Consider the following 26,931-nt stretch of genomic DNA (forward strand, 5'->3'; position numbering starts at 1 on the left):
ATAATGTCTTAAAGTACTTCCATAAAGGGTGATTCATCTACAGATAGCAAATTAAGCAATCTGTTACAGCAAAGTGCCACTCAAAAGATCAGAAGTTGAGTTTTTCTTACCTTCTGAAAGGATAAACATATTATCTTTAGAACTTTTATATTCAATACAGATATAAAAATGGTTATCATTACAGAAAATTACTGAGATAGAAACCATGATTTAAAACAAAAAAATAATTAGTCAGTAAAAAATACAGAATCTCTAGAGAAAACAGCACAATTAGGTATTTGAAGTGATGGAATTCATTTTAATGGCAATGTAATGTAATGGCTTATTTATGCAGAGCAAAGATGTTTTACATGCTCTCTAGCAAATAAGGAGTCCTCAGAACAATGAACCATCCCACAGAGTTCTTCAGGATTGCTACTGAGTTGACTGAACCCATGCGAACACAATTTTCCACATATGGGAGGAATATTTACAGTCTATGCTGAAGTTCTGCTTATGATTATCATTGAGATTTTTAGATTGGATCCACAAAAATACTAAGACACAACAGAACAAAGTAGAAAGATAACGGTGTTATCCACAAAGGATGAAAAGAAAGTAACAGTGGAATGCACATACTTGCTCAAAAGGGGAAAAAAAAAAAAGCAAAGCAAACATGTCATATAAGCAGTTCTAGGAGCAAAAGAAGTGACAAATCCTAGTTTCTTATGAATGTGTTCCTCATATTTGATTGTCTCTGGTGTATAGGAAATTCCATTATGTCCCCACTTCATTTCTTTGATGCCTGTTACAGCATAAACAAAGCTTATCCCCTAAAAGGGCTCCTTTTTCTCTATCCATCTGCTTGCGTTCACTACCAAACATATAGAACAATTGTATTAAACTCATCTCCTAAGCAAGTCAGAAGCAGCAAAGAAAAAAGAAAAAAAACCAAAACCCACAAAATATTTGTCATAGAGTCCAAGTGCTGCTACCTTTAATGAACACAAAATACTTCAATTTTCATAAAGATAGAAATGACTGATTTGGAAGTTTTACTGAATAACTACTACAGCTCTTAGTAGAGAGTAACTACTACAGTTTCTTTTTCTACTTTAGTATGACAATTCTTTAACGAACTGCCTTTTGAGTCACCTTCTCATCAATAAGTTATTGCCCAGCACATGTATTTCAGTTACAGCCACTGATGACAAGAAGAACTATCCCAGAGGTCTGCATTGAAAATTTAAACTTTGGTGTCTCCGAAGAAAGTTTGTGAAAAAGTAAACAATATCATAATCACATACATAGCCCTCTTTTCCTGCATTTTTGCAAATGCTTCTACACCAGATTCCTTGAGAAAATTCACCAGCTATTTGTCATACTACTAATTCCTACATATTAAATTAGCCTCTTCATCCCCCGCCCCCATTCCTTCCTAAATTATTGAAGGACTAATTTTTCCTCCTCATTTTAAACTATTAGATGCCTCCAAACAATTTTATTGAGAAGAAACTATTTCTATAAGCTACAGCTAGGGAGCCAGCTCTAGGATTAACCCTGAAAGCAGGCACGCATGCTGCCCTCTCACAAAGGTGGGACAACGTTGGAATCCAAAACTGATTTTGCATCTGCAGACCAAAACCATAACATTTTCACCAGTGTTACAGAGCGAAGCCTACTGTTTTTCCCAAACTTTGCTGCTACCTTTGCCAAGCCTTCAGCTTCAGGCTGGTGAGCAAGAAAGGACATGGATGACCCCCAAGCACACAAGCAGCACTTTTCAACTAGCAGCTAGCTTATGCTCAGACTTTGCTTATGTTCTCCTCCACTCCTGCTCTCCTTGCTTAATTTTTTTCTTATGTACCAAGAGAATGGCACTGTGCAGTGCGCTTGTTCTGGTTTGGACCATGTGTGACATTATCAGACCGACCGTTATGTTTTGTCAGGTTAGAAAGAACACTCATTTGTGGTGATGCAAGTTAACACACACCACTACAGGACATGAGCACAAAAGTAGCAAGGTAAGCTTCCCAAAGTGATTTTTAAAAACTGCTAAAAGCTCCAAGTGATGTTTATTGCAATCTGTCAGGTAAGGTTGCCCTCATGCTGCACTTAAGCTCGTCTGTCTCCCTCACTCTGTTTATGGCAGTTCTAGAACTTCAGGAAGTTTGTATTCACCTGCCTGAGTTCGGCAGCACCTCACTGCAGAGATGTCCTCAGAACACCTTTTTTCCTAAAGACTATTTGCGTTTCAAAACGGAAAGCAAAATTCATTGCTAGTGAGAGTTCATATGTGATATTTACAATTGAGTTAATGCCTCTATTTTGAGTCAAAAGAAATGGTAGTGCCAGTAGGCAATCACACAGAACAGAAAACAGTGGTGAACTCCACGAGGATTGCAATTCCTTGAATTGAAGTAATTCCTTGGGAATTGTTAACATACACTGAAAAAAATGTATTCATAATACCTTGGAAGAATAGGCTCAGGAATTACTAACAACATGATGGAGCTGATCAACTGATGTAAGCAACGGAGGTTACACTGAGTTTTACCTGAATTTATTATTCTATTGACAAAAACTTGCCAATAGAACCTCAAAAAACATTCACCTTACATGAGAGAAACAATGCTGTGCTGTCCTTCATATGGGATCTGAATGCCTTGTAGAGTTTGCAAGGAAATCACTCATTTGTCCATCTGATCTAAAGAACTATTGAAGATTAAAGTAATGGCAGAAGATGCATATATATATGTATTGATGGATATATTTGTTTATATATATGTACACACAGTTTAACAATGTTTACCAATACCTAGTTTATAACAAAATAGACAATTCTTCAAACACTAGTCTCAATCTTCAGAAAAACAAACAAGCATCTTCCTTCTTATGGGTGGTTTACATGGTAAACTGCTGTGATAAATCATGTCGTAATTTTTAAGACACTCACATTTATGTTGTATCAGAAAATACAGAAAATGAAGTACATAGTGAACCTGCAAATAAGCCAACTACATTTACATAATGTCATAGTAATTTTTGCCAGTAACATAAGTAGTAGTGGGAATTTTGCCCAAAAATCACACACGGAAACCTAGCAAAAATCCTAACCAGTAAGAGGAAACCTGATGTTGCCTCTGTCAGCTCTGGATCAGGTGTAGCAGAAGCTCCATCTTCCCGAGCCCACAGCTGGAGGACACACAGGGAAGGAGAAGGCTCTCTACAGCAGTTAACAGCCAGAGGTGCTGCATGACATCAGAAGGGGAAGGAATTGTGTTACACAGACATGACAGAGGGAAGCCCATGCCATTGCAAGATACCCAAGGACATAGGTATCTAAGGGCACAAATCTATACACAAGGGAGTTTTCACTACTTTAATGAGCAGTCAAATAAACATAAAGGCTTTATAATGTATAAGAACAGATGATAAAATGCAAAACTCCACATTTTTTAATCATCTGCACTTAAATTCTCACCAGTGAGAACAAATATTCCACCTTGCTCCCCACTGCCTCATGAGTTTACAAACACATGTTCATTTGTAGATTACAATAATCCAGGGATTGATTAGCTGAGTACAATCCTTTAAAGCTGTCCCGCCACAGTTTCAAATTTGCATTTAAAAGAATGAAACCAGTGAAGATAAAACTGTTAAAGATTGTTAGAAGCATCAGCAAAGACAGACAAATGCCAGTAGCTTAATTTTTCTGTTTTGTTTTCCAAACTGCATATGGGGCATATGTCATAAAATAGGAAAAGGTAAATTTCACTTCTAATAAAATCAGAAGTTTGGGCTGCTCAGTTGATGAAGTATTACTCTCTTTCCAAGAAGACTTCCAGCAGATATAATCACACAGGAAAATAGGGAATCTTTACAAACTACTTGCAGTAATGTTTGTAGATTAGTGAGTTTTACTTTGTCCTATGACAAGGTATTTATGTCTTATGGATAACTGACAGTAAACAGTTTATTTACCCGCCTCATAATAGATTCTGGCTAATGATTAAAAGGGAAATTCTAATGGTCAAATTCAATAGCTGCTTTCTGTACCACACCACCCCAATTCTTGGCACTCTGTGCATGCATAACATGGGCCACTGCTTCATACTGATTGCCCAGTTGCTCATACTGGTAACAACATCCTGAAAGCACCCTTAACTGACAGTGGCAATATTAAAGAAATACAAGGGCTGTGAAGCATAGAACACTTTTACACTTAAGAAGTTGCAAAATACAGCATGCAGCGAAAGTGAAATTACCCAGTTTGATGTGTGCACACTTGTGTGCATTGTAACAGATTTGATCAGGTTACTAAGGTAACTGTTCTGTAATTTTTCCAATGTGATTAAGTGTACTGCAACTGATTATAACTTTCTGACAACATGCAATACTGGAATTATACACACCCATGGACTATAGTGTAATATAGATTGCTTCTAACAAATTACTTACAAGCTGCACAGGAATACAAACTGGCTCTAGCAGTTCTACCCAGCTACAGTTAGTCTTACAAAGGAAGAGGCAGAAAGCTGGGAAAACAAAGCAAAACCAAAAAACCCCACAACAAGAAAAAAAACCCAAGCTGAGAATCACCTATTATGGAAGCTCTAGGTACAGTACACGGATGCAAATCTAGGGTCTGGTCTTTTCAGAAGTGCTGAATTTGAAATAGCAGGCAAATCCTGTTGTGCAATTCTATACCTGATTTTGCAATGTCTTGTAGCAACCTGAATTTCATCTGTAATTGTAAAGCAGACTGCAGTCCCACAAGAAGAGCACAAAAGCTAGCTCCAGGGCATCAGGCCAGACAAAAGCAGAGTTTATTGCAGAACCAGCACCATTGGTCACACATAAACGGAGCACGCTGGACCTCCTACTGTTTCATACAAATATATAGGAGATTTTTGTCTATAAAGTATTGCCAGCAGATCTCCACCAAGAAACCTTAAGAGCAAATATTTTGGTGCAATAGTTGGACTGCCTCAAACAGTTTGGAAACAACTCAGCTATTATAAAGGACAGACAACTGTAGCTGAAAACCATTCACACCTGCTACCATGAGCAGGTTGAGACTCTACATAATTTCAAATGGAATATACTTGCCATATGTGCTAACATATACAATATGTTCTAACTACTCAGAGTCTGACATACAAAAACCTGCATTCCTACCAAAGGCAAAGAGAAGAATACAGAAAGCCATGCAAACATTTTATTGAACATGTAATATAAAGCAGAAATTTATTCTAGACAAATTCTCCCGGTTCTGTTTTTTAGTAATGGAGAGGTCAAGTCCACTTCCCTGCCTACAGCCAGATCAGCTCTAAATCTGTCATCCCTGAGAGACACTACTCTAAGCTACTCCCAAAGACTTCCAGTGATCAGTACTCTGTGTCCCAAGCAATCTGTTCCAGTGCTTCAATATTCTTATAATTGTCAAGTTTTCTCCCTCTCCCCCTTGTCTAACCTTAACCTGTTTTCCTGTAATTTAAGCTGGGTCTTCTTGCCCTATTACTTGGATCCCATGGATAACACAAGAGTCATTACAAAGAAGCCAGTAGTATCCACGATTTATAACCATCTCCTTCTATTCAGTCAACCAGACCCTTAAGAAACACACCGAAAAGAGACAGAGACAGGACAGATCTCTATGAGACCCAACATGATGTGCTATTGTCAGTTTGAAAATGAATGACTGATAATTACTCTTTAGGTATAATTACTCAGGCCTTTTTTGCATGTAGCCAAATGAGTCTCATGTAAGCACCAATGCCTCTCTGAAGTCAAAATGACATTTATGGTTATTCCTTATCCACAAGTTCTATTACTGTCTCTCACAAAAAGATTAGATTTGTCAAAACCAAACCATGTCATCCCATGTTAGCTGTTTTTCGACTCTTGTCTTCCAGCTGCTTGCAAATACTTTATCTGATTATTTGTTCTGGCATTTTTTATTTCAACTGACATGCTTCTAATTCTCCAATGCCTTTTTGTCCCTTTTTAAAGCAAAGCACTAAATATACATCTTTTTCTTTCAAGTCTGAATTTTCTGCCATCCTGATAAAGATAACCTGTCCTTTGAAGATAATCAGTAACAGTTCATAGACTGAACAATTTGTAAATATCTCACCTATTCTATGTGTTTGGGGTTTATTTGTCCAGGCTATGTTTTTTCTGTAATCTTACTTTTTTTTTGCTAGTTTTAATTATGTTAGCTGTCTGACTGCAAAATGACTGTTTTTAAGAAAGGTCAATATACACAAGCATTGAACATTTTAGCTTTGTCAGTGCTATCAGTTTTTCCACCCCAATGAATAGCAGATCAACACTTGGTGGATAACGTCTTCTTTCTGCTAACATATGTACAGAAACACAAACAATGCACCTTGAACTTTTAGTTTTGCCCTCATTTTCACGTTACTCTTATTTTCATATTCACTAGTTGATCTACTTCCTCTTTGTAGTCTTCCTTCTAGAGTCTAACACATTAATGACAGGGAGCTCAGTTTCACTAAATTGGATATTTAAGATACTGCTTTAAGACGGTCTTCTTTGCAGATAATTCCTTCCTTTCTTTATACTTGTCTTCATGAGATCTTTCCCACAAGTTATCTGAGGTCACCAACATCTCCAAGTACACAGTTTTTAGTTTATCCTTCTTTCTCCTCCTCTCCTAAACATCATGCATTTAAGAATTTAAGATACTCTCATAGTCACTGTCTCCAAAAGTTTCCTATCGTTTTCCGAGCTAGTTCTTTCCAATCTGATTGAAGCAAATCTGTGTCTTCCCACTAGCTATTTTCTCTTCTTTGACATTGGAAATATGGTCATCGACAGACCTGTTTATACCATGCTTTCCCAGCTGATACTCAGATTTGTTATATTATTGAAATTTTTAAATGACACGGATATTATTGTCCAAATTTTATGCATTGGATAATTCCATTTCATATCTTAAAGAAACTCAGATAACACGATCTTCCTGGTTTGGTAGAGTAAAACATTCGTATTTTAGGAAAGGCACGGTTCAGAGATGTAGGAATCTCTCTTAGTTATTGAGAAGTACTATACGTTTTCAAAGCAGGTAAACTTTTAGACAGGCGAGATGATCTAGCAGGGTAGTTTGTAGGTAGTTGTATTTACAGTCCATAAAAGATAACATTTTTACCAAGAAACCTTTATGTAGATATGATACATGCAAAACTAGCACCATGTGTAGTGTATATCTTTTATTCACAGATTTTTCAGTAGCTTTAACTTCTTTTTTCTAGAACTACTAGCAAGCACAGGATATACAAAGCAACTCCTAAACAAGATTATTTTTTTTTTAAAAAAACATACCAGTCATACAAGTTATCCTGACAGATCTTTAAGGGCATTTTAATCAACCTTGACTGTACACTAATATTTCCAGTTCTGCTTGTTAGTACTCCATACATTTTTCCCATTAGTATAAAGACACCTAAGGCATTTGATTAACTACCTCACTTTTCTTCTTTGTCCATCCCATGACCCTATATAAGTAATCCTATTTCCCCTCCTCCTCCACCTCCAGTTTTTGAGCTGTTGTCTAAGTTGCTGTTATTTATATTTACCCCTGGGATTTGTCATCCACCAGGTGTTGTTGAAAAGCTCTTTTTTATTGGGGGGGGGGCGGGCGGAAATCACTGCTTGTTGTATTAAGCAATTCTTGAGTTTAAATGAGAGAATTACCTATACTGCACCTTATTTTCCATACCTGTAAAGTTAGGATAAACACTTTTTAAATATTCAGAAGTCCGTGGCTGAAATGCAACATGTAAGAGTGGGGTACCACAATGAGAATAACTAACAAGTTTATAAATGCAACAGCAGTATTAAAATTGCAAAGTTAGTTTAAAATAATTTATGAAATCAAAGGTACAACAAAGTGAAATATATAGTCTTTTCAGTTTTCCTTATGAACTAGGTGGTTCCTTAGCCATAAAAGAATTAATATTTATTTGTTAAACAAAAATATATATTCTTCTATGAGTAGTGTTACCTGAACACATTAGTATACAACTGAATCAAAGTTCTTGTAGCTTTACCAGCATTTTAAGTTGTTGGTGTTATTCTATTTTTTGGACACAGGCAAAATCCATTTCTTTCTTGTGTCTCAATTTATGCAGAGCATAAAAACAACCAAAGAAACAGATACTCTCCATATATACAATCGTATTTGTTTGCATGAGAGAAATGCTAGCCACAAAAACCAAAAAAAACAGATGAGACAGGTAGAAAACTACACTAAATGCATTCAATCGTGTTGCTTTTATCAGCCTATATTCTAGCTCACTGTCCAGCTAGCCCTACATTCTATTCTTCCACGACCATGTAAGACAAGACAATAGCGTAATACACACGATACAAAAACAGTCACAGTTATCACTGCAGTGCAGTCTGACAATCCCCTAATTAATTAGATTTTTCTTACGCATTTGATTCGAGAAGAAAATATACATTACTGATTAGGAAGTGCAAAGAAGAGGTGCTGCAGTGGCTACTCCAGCAGTAAACTGTTCCTTCAGAAAACAAGGTGCTTGAATTGCCTACCCAGAGGAACCAGGCTAGAACAACAATTTACATTTTGGAATCTCTATCATTCCCTAAGCAAGTTGCTATATACCTGCCTTTCTCATTTCTTGCACATCATCATAAAGCACCCCGCACTTCAACTGTTGAATTGATTGCAGGATTATACTGTCCAACCTCATTTTCAGAAAAATCCTCTGCACAAATATCAGATGAAAAGCTGTTAAGATTTTAGCTTACCAGTCAAGCACCTAAGACAGCTCTCCTCCTATGTTGGCATTACCACATATCTTTTTCCATCTTATTTTCTCACTTAAAAGGGACTATCCTAACCTTTATTTGCACTGTCTTAGTTGAAGAGGCAACAGATGGAGCAGCTTTCATGTGCACCATTCAAAGTTATTCTTCTGTACTCCCCAAAGTAGAAACCAAAACATATGCTTCTCATGCATCACCCCGAGTCTGTATTAGTTACCGCCTGGTTTGGTTTTTTCACCCCCTCCAACTCCAAGCAAATACAGTTTCTCTTAATTTGACCGTAAAATTCCTATTGATTCTAATATCTTCTCTGTAATTTACTTTAAAAAAAACAATGTTAGCACCATGTGAACCTGATTTCATTATCTTACAGCAGTGATGCTTTTAGCTTTGGAACTGATTCTACACCTTTATATTTAGTAAGACCTATTTTTAGCCCTAACTATAATAGAACAAGAGACAGAAACTACATTCTCTTCCCCTCCCTTCCCCCAACCAATTTATATGCAAAATGTTTACTGTGGATGGCAACTTTATCATAATCTAAAACAGAAGCAGGTATTAAGGGAAAAAATATACTGGAAGTCATAAAAATTGAAGTTAATGTTAATCTGCAATACCTGCTACAAGTCTTCTGGGGAAAAAAAAAATCTTTTATTCATTTTTCAAGGGGAAAGTAAGTGGAATGAAGCTGAAACAAAGGGAGTGGCATCACTCTCCAACACAAAATAAAGCAACTGACACCAAACTGCAAATTGATGCACACAAATCATCAGTAGCATGCAGTACAAGTTTGGAAATTTTAGTGAAGTGTTTCCAGACTGGTCAAAACTCACATGTGTCAGTACCATTGCCATCACTCACACTAGTGCAACAGTGAGGCAAGTTAACAGTGTTCATAACATTCTTACTTAAATTCTTTGCGTTGTTGACTATTTAAGTTTCCATCTGGTAGAGAACACAGAGTTGATACTCCTTTCATAATTCAGAATCATATAGGACACAATTTCTCTTACTGTGCATCAGCTGCACTTTACCTACAAATAGTTTTTTTCCAATGTCCTGTTGAACTCCATGAAAGTGCAGAAAAAGCACAGCTAGCTTAGTGATTGTATCATGCTCACCAACACTCCAGGAGACCTAATGTAGTTAAAGCAAGATTTCTTAATTAACTGCTTTAAGATGGAAATCATGTTGTAATCCCTTTCTTAACATTTTTTCCTCAAGAGGTTCATTTATATCTGCTCATTACTGTCTATATACTACTGGTATTTTCTTGGGAACAGTTCTCTCTTTCTTCCAGGACAACTCCATAATTCTGCAAATAACCTTAAATAAGATACTGCCATGCCCCTTTCCTCCTAATCTCTTTCGTCTCCTAAGATATCACAGATCTTTAGCACACAAGCTTGCATCTGTGCAGCCAGATGCTCATCGGCCCTGCTCCACACACACCCCACTATTACCAACTATTGGTACATGACAAAGAAACAAAAAAACAAGGAAAATATGTCACTGATGGGCCCTGGACTGAAAGTTTACTCGCATATGATCCTTTACTCCCATTCTTCCTCCCACTCCTGTCAATTTAAACAGAAGCATCCAGAACAGTCAAAAACTTTGATCGCCTTCCATCCATGACAGACTTTTTAGTCCTTGCTTTGTGTGAAGGCATATGCAAACATGCAAGATAGAGAGGACTTTGATTACAATTGTTTTGCCCCTTTCACTCCATCAGCTATGTAATCTTCCCCATTTGCTTTCCTTTCTTGATCTCATTTTCAGTTCATCTTTCATGTCATCCCATCACACTTTGATGTCATCAAGTGTACCAGCAACTTACCCATCTATGCTCTTTGCAGCACCTCCTCTGCAATACCTTTGAACACCTATCTACAACTCGATCCTTATTTCAACATAGTTTCTTACTGTTTTTAATCACACCCACCTTTTTTTCTTAATTACTTCTTTTTGAGCAGTAATTCTTCAATCATTAAGTGTTTCTGCATTAGCTCTTAAAAAAAACATTCTTACTCCTAGGTAAAGATAGATTTCACACCATTCCCAGTGTATTGTACACATCATCGTGCAGAAGAAACTGAATCCTCTTCAATGCATTGCTTCACTAACGGTTTCAGGAGGTGATATTTCAATACTATCTTTTCCCAGTATACTAGACACACTAAGTCCTTTCTACTTCACAATCCGCCAAACCCTTTTCATTTTTTTTCAGTAAAAAGGCAGAAAAAAAAAGAAACTTAAACCCTTGTACAAGCTATGAACATGTGCATAGAAAACTGGAGGGAAGGGAAATAATTAACAAGTGAGAATTGCTGTGAAGGTCCATCTAACTAAACAGCTTATAGGAAAACCTGTAAGGTTTAAGACTCAGCCACATAGATTAAAGGCAAAATGTTAATGCCTATACAAGTAGAAGACAAAAAGGTCTATGTAAGTTCTCATTCTTAAAATGCCTTAGGGAAACTTTCTTATGGTAATTTAAACTGAAAAGGTTAAAACCTTAAATGGTATTATGTTCAGTCTGTATGCTGTGCTTCCGTACAATGAAAGAAGAACATACAACTTGCTCTTGCAGAAAAAACTAACTGTTGCTATGTGACCCGTTAACTCCACACATTTAAGGGAAAATCCTAGAGAGAAACATGCCACAAAGTACTTGAGCTTCAGGCAATGCTTAACTTTCTAATAGTCAAGAGAGCAACAGAACATAGCATCTTCTACGAAATCTAGTGTCAGTTGTAAGTCTAAAGCATTAGTTATACATTACATGACATACTAGGAATCAGAAGCTGCATCAGAGTCTAGATGCTCTCACAAGAGCGAGTTTATGAAATACCACTTTATCTTCTGCAACTTCACTTTCATCGAGCTGGAAACACAAGCTAAGTTGGCAGATTCTTTTTAACCTCTTGTACATGCTCTTACAAAACCAGTTTCTCATCTCACCCCTGAATTGGTATGATTTTCAGTTGGTATCTGACTATCATTTGAGTATAAAATAAATCACGTTAGTGCAGAATCAAAATGTAGATAAATGCTGCATTTAGTAGAAGTCTCTATAACATACATGACAAATACATAAATAATAAATTAACAGACTCATACCACACAAAAGTGAAAGTCAGCACAGAAACTGTGTACTTGAACTCTTGTAACTAGTAAGCTACAATGACACCCAGTAGCATTTTACCACATATTTAGCATTAACACACTGTAGTTGTTCACATCTTCACAGTATACCATCACACAGGAGATAGAGTTAAGGTTCAGTGCATATCTTTTTTGTAGTATTCCTTACTACTTTCATGCAAGCTGTCTTGTTCACCATTTTTCTTCACCAGACCATAAAAGACCTTTTGATCTTGCATATATCAGCTTACATGTAGCTGCTTCTTATAAAGAGTCATAAAAGCTTTGTGCTGTGGAGTTTGTCTACTATTTTTAATATTTTATGTCTCTTGGTACACAATCCCTAAGTGTACGCCTCCACAGTATGAACATCAATCTACCAAGGAGCTAAATACTGTAAAACCATCCAGCCTTTCTGATGAAACTCATAGGAGTTGTAATGTTTTAAAAACAAAAACAAAACAACTTGGTTAGTAAACTTCTTTTCAAATTAAAAAGTACTTCAGCCACTTGATGCTGAAGGTACATATTTTTGACACAAACTTTCTTCACCAGAACTGAGATACTAAAGTGAATTGTAATTATTACATTATGATCGAGTACATAGTACTGCCAGTGACAGAGAAGCATGTGCACCTCATGTTTTGGTATGGCTATAAGTTTAACAGTCTTAAGTTTCTTAAAAAGCAGAGACACTTAAATCCTTTTGTGAATCTAGCTTTAAATCACACAGAATGGAGAGCTTGCTTCCAACACCCAGCTTCTGTGGAATTTCAAACTTAAACTAGAAACAGGCAAAACTCTACATGGGAGAGACTATGGAGAACTTCCCCTGCTAGAGCCCTGCTTGCACTTCTCCAGCATGCTGCAGGTGCTGAGATCTTGAATACCTCATCAATGCATCACAAGAAGTCTACAAAAAGATACCAAACACCAACCAGCTTCATATCTGAGCTTGCTTTTAACTAAAAATGGCTATGGCTCCTAACAAGTTGGAATTATTTAAAGTGAGAATAAAGCAGTATTAAAATATGTAAAAGGCTGTACCAAAAAAAAGGAAACAATCTATTCTCCAGGTCTCTGGAAAACACTGTAGAGTAGTAACAAGCTTAGATTATAGCAAGAAAAAACTCAGGCTAGATGTAAGGATTTTTTTTTCCCTAATAAGAATTGTGAAGTCTAAGAGCAGATGAAGCAAGCATCTCTAACAGACTTGGTTTCCTCTGCCTGGAGAAGGAGACAGATTTGATTTTCTGAGGTCCCCTTCCAAGCCTCTCTCTTGAGATAAAAATCAGTCACTTGCACATTTGAACTTTACATATGGTAAATGAATAAACACACTGGAAGCCTAACAACTTCCTTCTTTACAGGGTCTTGTAAGTTAATTAATTATGCATTCAGATCTTTCTTCACATGAAATGGGATACAGTTAGTCCTTGGCTTTGTTTCTACCATTTATAACTCTATGAAATTAGAGAGCCTGACAAGATCTACATTCAAACCCTTTTTGTAACCATTGCAAAGCTACAGCTACCAAAACTGTACCAAAGCTGCAGATGCAGAGGGAAAGGTTGTGTAGCAGTCCTTACCAGAAGAAAGGAGAGCGTTAGAGAAAAAGGCGCATACCACTCCTAGTCTTTGAGACTTGGGTGAGAAAAGTCAAGGCATCACTTTTATATAAAAAGATTAATACTGAATTACTAATGTCTTACAGAATAAATTGGTAGAAATCCCAGCAGCTTTTGTATTGCCAGTAGCCCAAGCTCAGGCATCTACAACTGCCTCCGATATGCTGCCTCTCAGTGTATCTTTTATTTCAATCCCTACTAAGCTCATGGTAAAACCAGACTTCTAAATCCATTTCATTAAAAAAAAGTAAAAGCAACAGAAGAGTACCCAAATATCACATGCTGGCATCTCACACCCTCCAGAGCAAAATCAATACTGCTATTATAATTTTCACAGCAGTCACAGAACTTTGAGTGCCAGCAAAACAGTCAGAAGTTACATCCTTGTCATGCTTCTGCCAGCTGCAAACAGCAGCAGACGCATGTGCTGCGGTTAATTCACTAGCAAAGACAACTCAAAAGTTTGTAGGGTAACATATCAAAGTCTTCTGCTTCCATGAAAGTCAGGATACTCTAATTAATCCCTAGCCTCAGCCATTCAAGTGGATTTGAAACTTTCTGTTAGCTAAAGAAAATGCAGAAGTCAACAGTTAAAAGACTGGAGTTGGGGGGGGGGCGGGGAAAGAGAGAGACAGAAGAAGAAAGAATAAAGAAAAGCTGGCCTTCAACTTCTCATATTTATTCCAAAAACCACGTAAGTTTTTTCAATTAAGAATAAGCTACTCCAAAACACTGAAAAGCTCACTAATTAATTGTTCAGTAAAGCCTACACAATCAATGATTTTAATTATATTAATGGTTTCAAAAGATCGTACAAGGAGTTCCAAAAAGAACAGCTTCTTCACAGTTCATCTGTTACCACATACAACTCAATTTCTAAGCCTGTTCCTTAATCTATGCTAAATAAACAGCAAGTAAGATGGCACTTTAGTACTGCAGATGTAAAGTCCCTGGACAACTGTCACAGAACATCTGCTGAACAAACCTGTGTTTTCCTACATTGTCAGACAAACAATGTAAAATTTGAAATAAAACTTGTTTCCTCTTATCATTTAGATAACGGTAAAGGCTCTCTAAACCACCGGCAACTTACAACTTTTTGATGATACATCACTCTTGAGGGAAACAGGGGGGAAAAAAAAAAATAGTAGCATGGAAAGCCAATACAGGTGCAGGGCCAGGGGGGAGGAAATGCTTGTTAGCATTGGTTGACGATCCTAGTTTTTTTTTACTCTGAATGCTGCTGTTTATGAGATTTCCATCACATTGCCAAATACAAAACACCACAGGCTCAATCCTTTGGAGTTCTCCTCCAAAGAGGTAAAAGTAACTTTACATAGATAATAGCTATTGGCATAAGATTTGCTGTACTTTAACACTGTCCAAACCAATGACTCATACAAGAAGGCTTTCAATTTTAATCAACACAAATGCCTGCTTCAAACTTGCAGTCAGCATAAAACCTTACATGACCTTTCACACTTTTTACAAACAAGTCTACAGGTATTTGCATATGCTAGAGAACAATAAAACTACTTTACTGTTTAATATCAACATTATTGGGCACGTTCCAAGACAATGCAAATCTGTTGTGAACTCAGACACACAGGAACTATACCACAAATACTTGGTACAGCTTCACAGAACACTAGGGTGTGTTACAGCAACATCCAACCATTCCTTACTGGTGTTCTTCTAAAATTCTGGTATGGATGACTCTTGTCACCTGTCCAGCTTAGTCAACTCTCTGGCGGTTTTCTTTTCAAATACAAGTAGCAGAGATCAGGAGTTAGAAGAAAAGTTGTGCTTTTCTGGGGAATTGCAAAAGGAACCATGACATTAAATTTAGCACCAGTGTGTACAGGAAAACAAATCTGGTGTCCTTTCTGAAAAAAGGACACTTAAGTTCTGGGGTACAGTTTCCACTATATTCATTTTTGGTAAAGATGATATATCTGTCACGGTTTATTGTTGCCTTGCAATAAACTCTGACACATCAGCTTGAGAAAACTTCTATAGTTTTATATAAAACCTGTAAGTTCTTATATAATCACAAATTGTTCAGCAGCTTTTTTTTTTCCCTCTTATTAAATTGTTCTTTTCCTGGGTCCCAGCTGATCAGGGACAGCTACTTGCATGGGAATGGAACATCAGGAATGCAAATAAGTGGAAATCTTCATTCATAGCTTCATTTTTCCCCCAATATAAATCTCTTGGATGAGACCAACTCACATTGAAGTAATTGCATTAGATACACTTTAGTAATAAACTTCAGGACACTTCACAAGTTAAAAAAGCAAAACAAACAAACAGTTGAACATCATTGACCCAATTCAGTATGTGAGAAATAAGTATGTGAAAAGTCTCACAAGATGTAAAGCTTCTTGAAAAGACATGCAGAAGACAGCAAGAAACTTCATCTGTGAGTGATAGCAAAGCAGGTCCATCTGCAGCAACCTGCTGGGAGATATGGAAATTCACTATTTTTAGGGATTTATTGATTTCAGCAATTCACCCAAGCAAAATTCAAAGTCTTAACTTTCTAGGTCATCACTTGCACATGTATCATTATGACCATCAGGGTTGCTGAAAACCTATTTTAAAAGTTCTTCAGAAGAAGATTCAGTGTTTCTACTAAAGAATGTTACATTGTTTATAAACTGGCACATTACAAGGCATCAGAAAATTTTTCTTGCTTACTATTACTAGGATAATTAGCACAAAAATAGAATAGTGTAATCTTGTTTAGCACATATGAAGAGAAGTCTTTCCATTTTAGGCCATGAATACATAGCCGGGTCTGGAGCAGCTGTGCAAAGCAGAGCAAAAATTTGACAGTGTCTTCAAAGAAAGCTCTTTCTCCTCTTTGAATAAAGACATTTAAAATAAAGTAAAAATCAATGGAACTTTGAGATGAGAGCTTTATGCTCTTTCAGTGCCTTTATACAATGTAAAAGGCAATCGGATGATTGTTAAGTCTTCCTAGAATTCAATTCCACATTACAACTTTCACTTGACAGAAAGCATATATAAAGACACCAGACCAGAATACCAGAATGCTCAGTGATAAGTCTTGGAAACCATGAAAAATGCTAATTTATGCTTTTGTTAAACATTTCTTCCATGCTTTATACATTAACAGAAGTTCATTTAACAAGCGATTGAGGTATCTAATGAAGGGGGATGGGGTTGCCACGTTCCTCTTATTTGTGGACAGTGTATCATACAGGCAGTAGAACAAGCTTGCAGCACTGCTGTCAACAGCCATCTCCTGGTCCCCTGCCACAGAGCTGAACACTTATACTCCCAGCACAGCACCTTGTCTCTAACACCTCATCTCCCTTAAATCTGAAATACGAGAATGAAGACTAGCTACCACATCTGCTTTTGAGAGCAGATCAGAGTAGGTGGGCAGCAAGGGAATACAGGAAGAAAAAAAAAAAAAAAAAGAAAAAGAAGAAAAAAGGGAGAAAAAAAAGAAGAAAATCTTGACTGAAGCTGTTTACTTCAACATAAGTATATTTACTGTAATAATAAGATAATAAGAGTTCACAATTACTGCTACTAGTACCAGATGTCGTGTCATATTTTGTTTTTCCAGTATGAAACCAAGAATCCTGTATATTGACCTAAATACTCAAAACAGTCCATCATTAAACCCTGTATTCATAAGAAGCAGTCTTATCTAAAAAGCTGAGTCTGACTCTCAATTATCTTTCATATTTCTATATTGCATTTTTGTCTGAAGACATTCATTTAACTGCTGTTCTTTGGAGTAAGGTAACTATGTCTAAAACAGAAGAAAGATTCAAGTTCTTAGAGATAACTTGCCTGTACCAAATTAGTAAGATTTCCTTGCAAGAGACTTTTAACATAAACAGGCTCTTACCAGATTAATCCACTTTCACGATTTTCAAAGACTGCCTAAAGCTAGATGGCCAATCTGCTATTCCATTTACAGACACTTAATTTCACCCAATTTTTAGTCATGAAAAATTGAGAGGGCTTAATGTTTCTGAAATTGGGACCTTAACAGCTGCTAGATGTTGCATCTTCACTTAGAAACAAACGAACAAAAAAATCTAGAGTTAGTCTTGGTTTAGACTATTTGTTTGCTTTAAGACACTACACTGAGAACAATGTAGACATGCATCCTGTTTATTCAGTGGGCAAGGACCTAACAGCCAGAGCTGGAAGGCTCTTTTACACCACCATGACAATGAGATCAAGCACTACAGTTCAACCTCAACTTGTTTACCCAGTCTTAGCAGTCAGAGATAAAAAAAGACAAAAAAAAACCAAAACAAAAAACCCAAACACACACACTCACCCCAACAACAGGATTTTTTTATGCTGCAAACGTTGTCCAATAAACCCTTATGTACCACAAAAAGTTATGTCACTACACAGCACTAAAGAACTTCAATTTAACTGATATTCTGGGAAAGTTTTATACTAGCCACAAATGCACTGAAGGTCTGTTGCTAGAGATAAGCCTTATCCTTTCTGAATTTTCCTTGTCATCCAAAGAAACAAAGACTGATAGACACATGCTTGTGAAGGCTGTGCTGAAGACAGCACTCTTAAGTGATCTGTGGATATACAGTCTTACACACACATTGGTATCCTTACAAAGTTCTCAGTGACATACTGAAGACACTTTGGTTTGCTGGAGAACACTAAGTAAATAAATATTTTCATACAGCCTAGATAGCTGACAAACTTCTGAGGGGCAGGAGGAGCTGTCACTTGATAAATTTCTGATCTACTCAACACTTCAGAGTACTTTAAAATAAGTAGCAAGAAAGATTTGACATAATCTGTACATATTGTGAGAAGTAACATAAGGAGTTAATCAACATCTTCCTACCACATATTTTTAGACAAACATAAAACTGATGTGCTGGACCAGACCCAGAGATCCATTAGTCCAGTTTCCTCTCAGACAGAGCACAACACTGGAAGCTTCTGCCAGGGTCCTAAAAGGTCTGTTTTAAGCTTGCGAAGGAGAACTGCCCTACTTTTATGTCACATGAAGACCACTGACCACATAATTTCCACTCTGAAGTCAATTACTTTAAAGTCTTTCCAAAATACCAGTTACAACTGAGGGTATTAATATGTAAATATGTAAATAAATTCACTATGAATAATAAATTTTGTTTAAAAAGTAAGCTATAAGGACAAACTTAGATTTTTCCATGGTAGGTCTGCAAGCTCTGATAGAGCCAACAGGCCATGAAACAAGCATGTGTTAAACCGCCTGCATTGTAGACTCTTTGAAAGGAAGACCTAAACAAAAGCCAGAATTTTTTATTTGGGTTTTATTTCCAGTATTATTTTTAAATTTTTTACCTTTTAAATGCTTCAGCAGGATTCCTCTCACATTCCCCAGGTTGCAAAAGACTTTGAATAGCAGGATCTCTTAGTTTGTCCTCATATCCCTGGATCAGTCCACTGCGGCAGATTTGTGTAACTAGACCTCTAATAAACCCTCCAACACATAGGGTGTCAGAGTCTTGCGCCCTGCTGAAATGGAAGGCTAGAGCTTGACGATGTAAGCCTCGTTGTAGATTTGCAGGTGAGCTTGGCCACAGTAACTCAGTACAGAGGGCTGTCTTCCCACTACCAGGCCCTCCTACCAACAGCACACCCCAGGCAGCTCCTTTCCCAGAGACACCACCGGTGTTATTCCCAGAATTTGCTACAAGAGATGGTTTGTTGGCAACACTACTGCTGCAGTTAGCTTTCTCCTGGAGGCAGTGCTGAAGCTTGTGGAAAACCCACTCCCTACAGTAAAACTGCTTGCCCTGCAGCAAACTGGTTTGAGCCATTTTATAAAGCTTCTTCTCTTGGATTTGTCACAAGCAGCAGTACACCTTCAACATCTCAGAGTCGGAGATACAGGTTCATCTTGCACAGAACTTGACAGAAGTTAAGGTAATCAGTTAACTTTTCTTGTAAAACTTAACAGCCTCTTCGCAGGAAGGGTGTCACTCCATTTGTATGCTTTAATACGATCAGCATAACACATCACAGTTCAGCTGACATCATGCAGCAGTGTCTGATACCAACGCTCAATACTTCGCATATGGCTCAAAAGTTCATACAGCTCCATGGCTGCATCTGTAGTTTATGCAGTTGTGTGTGTTCCCAGTATACAGGGGAGACAATACATCTGGAAAAACTGAGGGGAAGCCAACTTTTCAGTGTATGCTAAACGCCTTTCAACTCTAGGCATTAATCTGTCTGGGTATACATCCAGAAAAAAGCTGTCCATAATAAAATGTTCCTTCTGGAAATTTAATAAAGAAAGTGATTTTTCTTCAGAGCACTATATATACACCACAAACGTGCATAAGTACCACTTACTAAGAAACGGTCAGTTTGGACAGCAAGCTTTGCAGACTTCATGCCTCTGGGCGGGTGTCTGAGAAGTGCTTCAGATTATGGTTTCTTATGCAGTACAGATGACAGGAAAAAAATATGGTTACAGCTTCTTATTTCAAGACATTCGTAAGTGTCTTCTCCAGGAACTTGGATTCTTACTGAACCTGTTCTCAGGTATCTTAATCGCAAGATGTCAGAAGAGACAACATCTTCCCCTAGAGCTCTGAAATAAAGAAGACAGCACTTTTAACCCTACATGCAAGTCACAATTCAGTCAATTGATTGCAAATGCAGACAACAAAGAGTACAGTCAAGGGCTTTTATTCTCTATTTTTACTTATTCTATTAAATCAAATTAATCTAAAAATCTGTTTTAAAGAAATTTCTTGTAAACCAGGTATGATTAGCCACACATAGAAAACCATAACAAAAAACAGTGAATAGATATGACAGCGGCCTCAAAACCACAGGAACAGTAAGTCTTGCGTTTTCTCCTGAGGAGAACTGAAGATATCCCTTTACCTCAGAAACATTCTTCCTAACCAGGTTTTATCACTGAATCCCCTCTCCACCCAATTTTTCTACTGCTGGCTACGGTTTTGGCTTTTTTTTGGTTGTGTGTTTTGTTTTTTGGGTTTTTTTTAAGTTTATTTTACACGCGAGAGCTGCCGACGGCTCTGTGCACACTTCTTTGTTCAGGGCTCGCAGGCAGCGGGGCGCCCGGCAGACTGCGGGGTCACGGTTTCACACCCCCACCGCCGACACCTCCCGCCCCGTCGCTGCGCTTGTCACCGCTCCATTCCCCACGGCCCGGCCCCGGCGTGACACCCCCTCCGAACAAAACCCTTTATCCCGGGCTGCGCTTCGAGCCTACGCTCCGGCTTCTTTTCAGCCAAGCCACGCACACACACACGGCTCAAGAGTCACTTCGGCAGCGTCCTGGCAGCCCGGTCATCCCCCTGTGAAAAACCCCGAAGTCAAGTGAGCAGCTGCAAAGCTCCCCCCTCCCCTGCCGCCCTTCATCTGCTTCTTATACCCACGGCGCTGAGCACCCCCGCCCTGTCCCCCGCTCCCCTCCCCCAGCGCACACACACACACACCCGGCTCCGCACAAAGATCCCGGGCACGGCACCCCCACCCCGCCGAGGGGCCCGGCCCCGGCGCGGCCCCGCTGCCAGCCCGGCGCCCAGCAGACAGCACCCCTGCGGCTGTCAGCCCCCTGCTCACCTCAGGCGGGGCGGCAGGTACGGCCCGCCCCAACCGCCCTGCAGCGGCCGCCCCGCGCCAACCGCCCCAACCGCCGCCCCGGCAGGGACGACCCGCCGCCTGCTCCGCAGCCAGGCGAGGGGCCTCCCCAGCGCTGCTCGCTCACCTCCGCCGTCGCCCCTGCGCCGGCTGCCGCTTGTGCTCCTCCGGGCTCGCCCCGCGGCAGCACGGCCCTCCTCCTCTTCTTCTTCTTCTTCCTCCTCCTCCTCCTCCAGGCCCCTGGGCTCCCGCCCCCGGGCACCGCCGTGCCAGGGCCGCCGCCGCAGCCACCAGCCCGGTCCGCGGCTGCCCCAGCCCGTGCGGTACTCTCCTCGGCGCCTCCTTGACCCCCTCCGCCCGGCCCCGCCCCGCCGCCCGCGGCCCCGCCCCGGCCCGCCCCCTCCGGCGGCTGCTCCGCCCCCTTCCTCTCCAGCGCGTGCGGCGGCGGGGGCGGGGGCGGATGCCGCCCGGCATCTGGGGCGAAGTAGTCCTGGGTGTGGGGAGGCGGGCGGAGCGGCGCGGCGCTGAGTAGCGCACCCGTTCGGCCCCTCTCCCGCCGCCCCGGCTTTTGTCCCGGCCTCGCCGCCGCCCGCCGGCGCCACAGCGCCCCTCGGAAACGCGGCGGCCGTGAGTGCAGGGCCCCTTCGGCCACAGACCTCCCGCGGCGGCGGGACCGTCCCGGCGCGGCCCTGCAGGGGGCGGCAGCGCGGCTGCCTCCGCCGGGGCGGGGCGGGGCGGGGGCCGCTGAGCGCGGTGCCCGCGGCCCGGGCCCTCCGGCACCGTTCCGGCGGCCGGGCCCTGCCCGGGAGCGGCTCCATGTGAAAAACGAAGAACAAAGGTTCCGTTTGGGGGCAAACCAGCCGTCGCACCCGCCCCGGGACGCCTCACTTCCCAGCCCAACGCTGGCGTGGAAGTAGCGTGCACAGGCTCTCTAGTGCAAGATCTTTTTTTTTGACCAAGCTCAGGCCTAATAGCATTTTTTCTCCCTTCTCCCGCACCATTGCCTTTTCTCGTTTTTCCCTGAGCTGGCCCGTGTCGGCCAGACTTTCTTTGCGCCGATGGAGGATGCGCAGCCTCGCAAAACACATGCAGCAATTCCGCCTCCACCCTCTCGCTTCTGTCGATGGACGCAAGCACAAGTCGCGTCTCCCAGGCTGCTGGAGCCGGGGACCGGGCCTGGCCAGGAGGTCAGGGGCAGCCCAGCCCTTGTCTTGCACCGCCTTAAAATGGTGACCGTCCGCCTTTACAATTTGTGCATGCCATTGGAAACGTGGGCCTTGACAGGGGTGAAAATAGGGTAGAACTTATCCTCGCCACTTTTGGGAGGCCCCTGTGGAGCTTCCTCCACCCATGAGAAGAAAAGTAGAGCTTCCCTTTATTTTGGCTGTGTGATAGCGGGGAAAAGGTTTACATTAAAAACATGCACCTATTGGACGTGGCTGTGTTATTTATGATAAGGCACCTTTCCATTAACTGCTGGATCAAGGTCACTATGATTGCTAAATAGTGCCTTCATTTTAGCACAGCTCTGTATGGTTTCATATACCAGGTAATTAAAGTATTGTGGAGTACACACTGAATATATCCATATGCTACAACAGAGTGATTTAGGGCCCTTCAAGGAGTGTCCTAAGATTCTCTGTAGGAGCAAAATGAAAAAAATAAATTCACGTAGTATACTGAAGAGCTTAGAAAAACAAGTCTGCCTGCTTCTGAAAACCAGTAGAACAAGTTTGAAGAACCTTTGGGAGCAGTGAATTACAAATTCGCAAAGCAATTGGGAGTGGGGGAGAAGCAGAAATAAGATTAAAAGTAAGAAAAAGTTGTGTGGCTGTTTTGTTTTTAAGCTTTCTTACTTGGTTGGGTTTTTTAACCATGTACTTTAGGCAAATAGTCTTCTCTGTGGTGTGGGTTTTTTTTTTCCCAGCTGCACCTCCCATTTTGAAATGTTGTGGAAACTCAAGACTTCCAAAACTGATGCTAACACAAGTTCCAAGAGACTTTGAACTGTAAAATATTTTCTTTTTTCTTCTTTTAACACTAAAGGATTAGAGATAGATAGCATTTGGAGTGACGAAATTGCAGGTCTGGACAGCTGAGCTGGCTAGAGACAAAACAGACGTTAACAAAGGAAAAGAAACTGTAATTAAAGAAACACAGGAAATAATTGCAGATTTGACACCTTAAGAGACAGATCTTTGACATAAATACTAGACTGGTAGATGTTCCAGGAAAAAAAATAAAAAAATAAATTGGACACTGGTGAGAGCCAAGGGAAAGCAGAGCTTCTGCTTTTCTGGTGGCCAAGGCAAATGAAGACCAGATTTACATGAAAAGGTGCTGTCTGATTTCACAACATCTGATGTGAGTGTACCGCAGCAGGAGGAACAATAATATGGTTTGCTAAAATCGGAGATATTTAAGTGTAATCATAATGGAGTTCTAGATAGTAATTGTGAAAATACTAACCTTTCCATGCTAATACATAAATCCTAAAAGCAAGCAGAGGATGGTACTTTGATTTTAGCATGGGACAGAGGGCACAAAATAACTACCCACACAAAAAATAACTTGTAGGTAGTGCACTGAGCAAAGCTTCTCTTCGGGATATTGCTCCTACAACTAACGTGAGGAGCATTAAGTACTTGTGGGAATGTCAAGGAGAAGAAGGAAGGGGGAAGGGAGGGGAGAATAAAATGCAGCAGGCCTACAATATAATTATACCCTTATCACTGGGTGGATTCTTAGTCTTTCTTTCCAAAGAATTCAAAATATCGCAAGATCCAAAACATGATCTGCACACTTCTTTCCAAAAGGTTGTATTTATGACCTAAAGGTGAAGGTTGGTAGTGGCCATGCATTGAGCCCCTGTATTACTATCAGGAAGCAAAAGCCTGTAGACACTTTTGATGATTTTTTTTAAGTTAAAAAAATACGAAAAAAAATTTAAAGGGTTAAAAAATGAGATTGTCATGAAGAGGCTCAGCTGCTTAGGGTGGGATCTTTCGTCTGTACACAAAAACTAAGACCTCGAAGTCACCTTTCAAAAGCAAGGCATTTCGTTATCAAGTTTATTTGCATAGTACCTCCTATATATAACATGACAGCTTAGATGACATCATCCTAGTGAATTATTATAGCTAAGAGTCAGATATTACTGATACAATTGTGCAATGTTGTAGTTAATGAGACAGTATCAGGATAAGAACCAAACCTTATTTTGTGGTTTTGTATAACTCAGTTTGACATAGAGAGCAAACCAACCAGGATATAATTGGATGCAGCCTTGCAGGCTACAAGACTGACAGATAAGACTGAAAAGAGACACAAAGAAGATGAAACAGATCAAAATTTCTTATCTTAAAAAAAAAAAAAAAAGCGACTCTCTTGTAGCTTCAGTGGTCTGAAGCTGTAGCAACCTTCCTGCTTAACCTGAGCCACATTGCAGGGCCTCGTATTAAAATACAATTAGAAGTTTCTGTCATGCAAGGTTTTAGGTATGGTTTTGTACTTACACTAATTAAATACTAGTTAATGCTGAGAAGAGACTTCTAGTAAAACGATTGCACAAAAAGTAACAACTTTACGAAATCTATGCCAACACTGAAAAACCTAAAGGGTGCATTAAACGAAAGTCTGTTATACTTTCTAAATGACTTGACAGAATGTTAGAAAATACTATTATGTGTTTTTTAAAGTATTTTAACAGTTCCAATGTGATGTTATTTGGATATGAAAGTAGTGAAACCTGATGGGCAAGGAAACGTAATTGATTACGATGAGAAAGGCAGCATGAGGCTGATACTTGAAGTCATCACAATCTGGGCCACCACGTTCATATATAAAATTTTGTTTGCTTTAGTTCAGAGCACTGTTATTGGTTTGTCCATTTTCTGTTTCGTGCATGACTCAGACCCACTGCGGGTCCTGTGGTCCGAGTGCCGGCGTGTTACAGCCAGCTCGGAGCCAGCTCTGCACGCAAAGGGAGCAGAGCTGCAAATCCTCGCGGGCTCGTAATGTCATTGGTGAAGCTTTTGGTAGGCAGTGATTCACATCCAAAAATAAATGTTTTGCAAGGGTGGGCCTGAGGCATGATTATCTGCTTAAAAATGTAGTAGTTATTTTAACTACTTTTCTAACTTTAAGTTACTCATTTTTCGTGCATAATTATGTATTGATTCAGATACTTTCGTTCTATGACAGGTAAAATTAGTGAAGCTGGTAGTAAATAAAGGTAGTGTAGACAGTTTAACATGAGAACATTAACATAAAAATTTTATAAGTTCCAAGCAAATAGTGAAAGTTTTATCACATGAAATATTTAGACATCGGCATTTCTCCGATACTGATATTTCAGGTCTCAGTCCCAAAAATCTATCTAGGGCTAGATGCACTTTTGTCTTGGGCATCTCAGTATCATGTAAGATGCCTTCACAAAAATGATCTGGAAGTCCTGTACGTGGGGTGCCCCGCTCAGCTTGGACCCACTGCAGTGTTTGTGGGTCCCTTTTGGGCAGGGCAGCTGCTCCACTGTTTGCATCCCAGCCTACAGAGATGCTGGGGCTTGCTCTGTCCCACGCACAGAGCTCTGCACCTCTCCAGGTTGAACCTCACAAGGCTGCTGCCAGTCCGATTTTGAAATTCAGCAAGCTCCCTCTGGACTGAAGCTCTGCCATTTGCCAGGCCAGCCACTCCACCAGCATAGCAAAGTGCCCTTCCACAAGATGGTGTGTAATCCTCCAGGCTAGCGATGAATATTCTGGAAGATGCCAGCTCCCGGCATTCATCTTGGAGCCCCCTGCAAGTCACTATCTGCCACACGGACATTGCGCCACCTGTCACCATTCTCCGAACCAAGCAGTGCAGCCGGTTTCCAACCCACCTGATGGTCCGTTCCTGCAGGCCATAATTCCTCAGCTGCTAAATGAGAATGCTACAGGGGATGCGTCAAAAGCCTTGATGAGGTCCGGTTAGATCACATTCAGCAGCCAGTTATCACCTGCAGAGCCACTCAATCAGTTGTGCTGCTAAAGCAGGCTGCCTGGCTGTGTTCTTGTCCGTCACGTACCTGGAGATGGACTCTAAGAGGATGTGCTTCATGTGCGAGACTGACCATCTAGTTCACTGCATCCTTCTTGCCTTTTTTAAAGGAGGAACATAATGCCTTTTTTTTTTTTTTTTCTTTTCCTAGTTATCAGGGACTTCCCATCATGACTGTGATTTTCAATAGATGAAGGCAACAATGTTCTTTTACATAAGAATATAGCTAGGAAATATAATAGTTCCTTTCATCTTCTTCCTCAAGCCTTCCTCATTACCCAGTAATTTGGGTAGGAGTACTGTCTATCCCATCTATTGAAACTGCTTCTCTGTGAACAAAGGCCACAAGAATGATTGAGCTGAAGCAAAATTAAACAAAAGATCCTGGACAGGATATTGTGGTGGCTGGAACACTTGGCCAGGAGAGGAGAGACCTGTATTCTAATTCCCCCTGAAAAGGAAATTGTTCCCATTTCCAGGCTGACAGCATTAATTTCTGGGTCATTACAGAACTGCCACCACAACATATTCTAGTTGCACTTTGGTAGAAAAATGGCTACTGTGCTTTGAATCAGAAAAGGCAATTAACTGCTCCTTGATAAACAAGGGCCAGGATCCGTGGCCTCCATCAAATACAACATCTGTCCTGCAGCCACAAAAAAGGGAAAGGAGGAGGTTT

The 26,931-nt window shown here is 40.1% G+C and overlaps 1 protein-coding gene across 1 annotated transcript in view; it reads right to left on the reverse strand.

Moving 5' to 3' along the window:
- Window positions 1–21,600, reverse strand: part of ANKRD50 (ankyrin repeat domain containing 50) — a 42,271-nt gene extending 20,671 nt beyond the window's left edge. Inside the window, exons 1-2 of the mRNA XM_065634042.1 lie at window positions 21,340–21,600; window positions 18,933–20,190 (exon numbers count right to left, since the gene is read on the reverse strand). Coding sequence (XP_065490114.1) covers window positions 18,933–19,411 — 479 coding nt within the window. The 5' untranslated portion in view covers window positions 19,412–20,190; window positions 21,340–21,600. The remainder of the gene's footprint in view (window positions 1–18,932; window positions 20,191–21,339) is intronic.
- Between the last annotated feature and the right edge of the window lie 5,331 nt (window positions 21,601–26,931).

This window comes from Caloenas nicobarica, chromosome 4 (genome assembly GCF_036013445.1).
Source record: "Caloenas nicobarica isolate bCalNic1 chromosome 4, bCalNic1.hap1, whole genome shotgun sequence".
Lineage (NCBI taxonomy): Eukaryota > Metazoa > Chordata > Aves > Columbiformes > Columbidae > Caloenas > Caloenas nicobarica.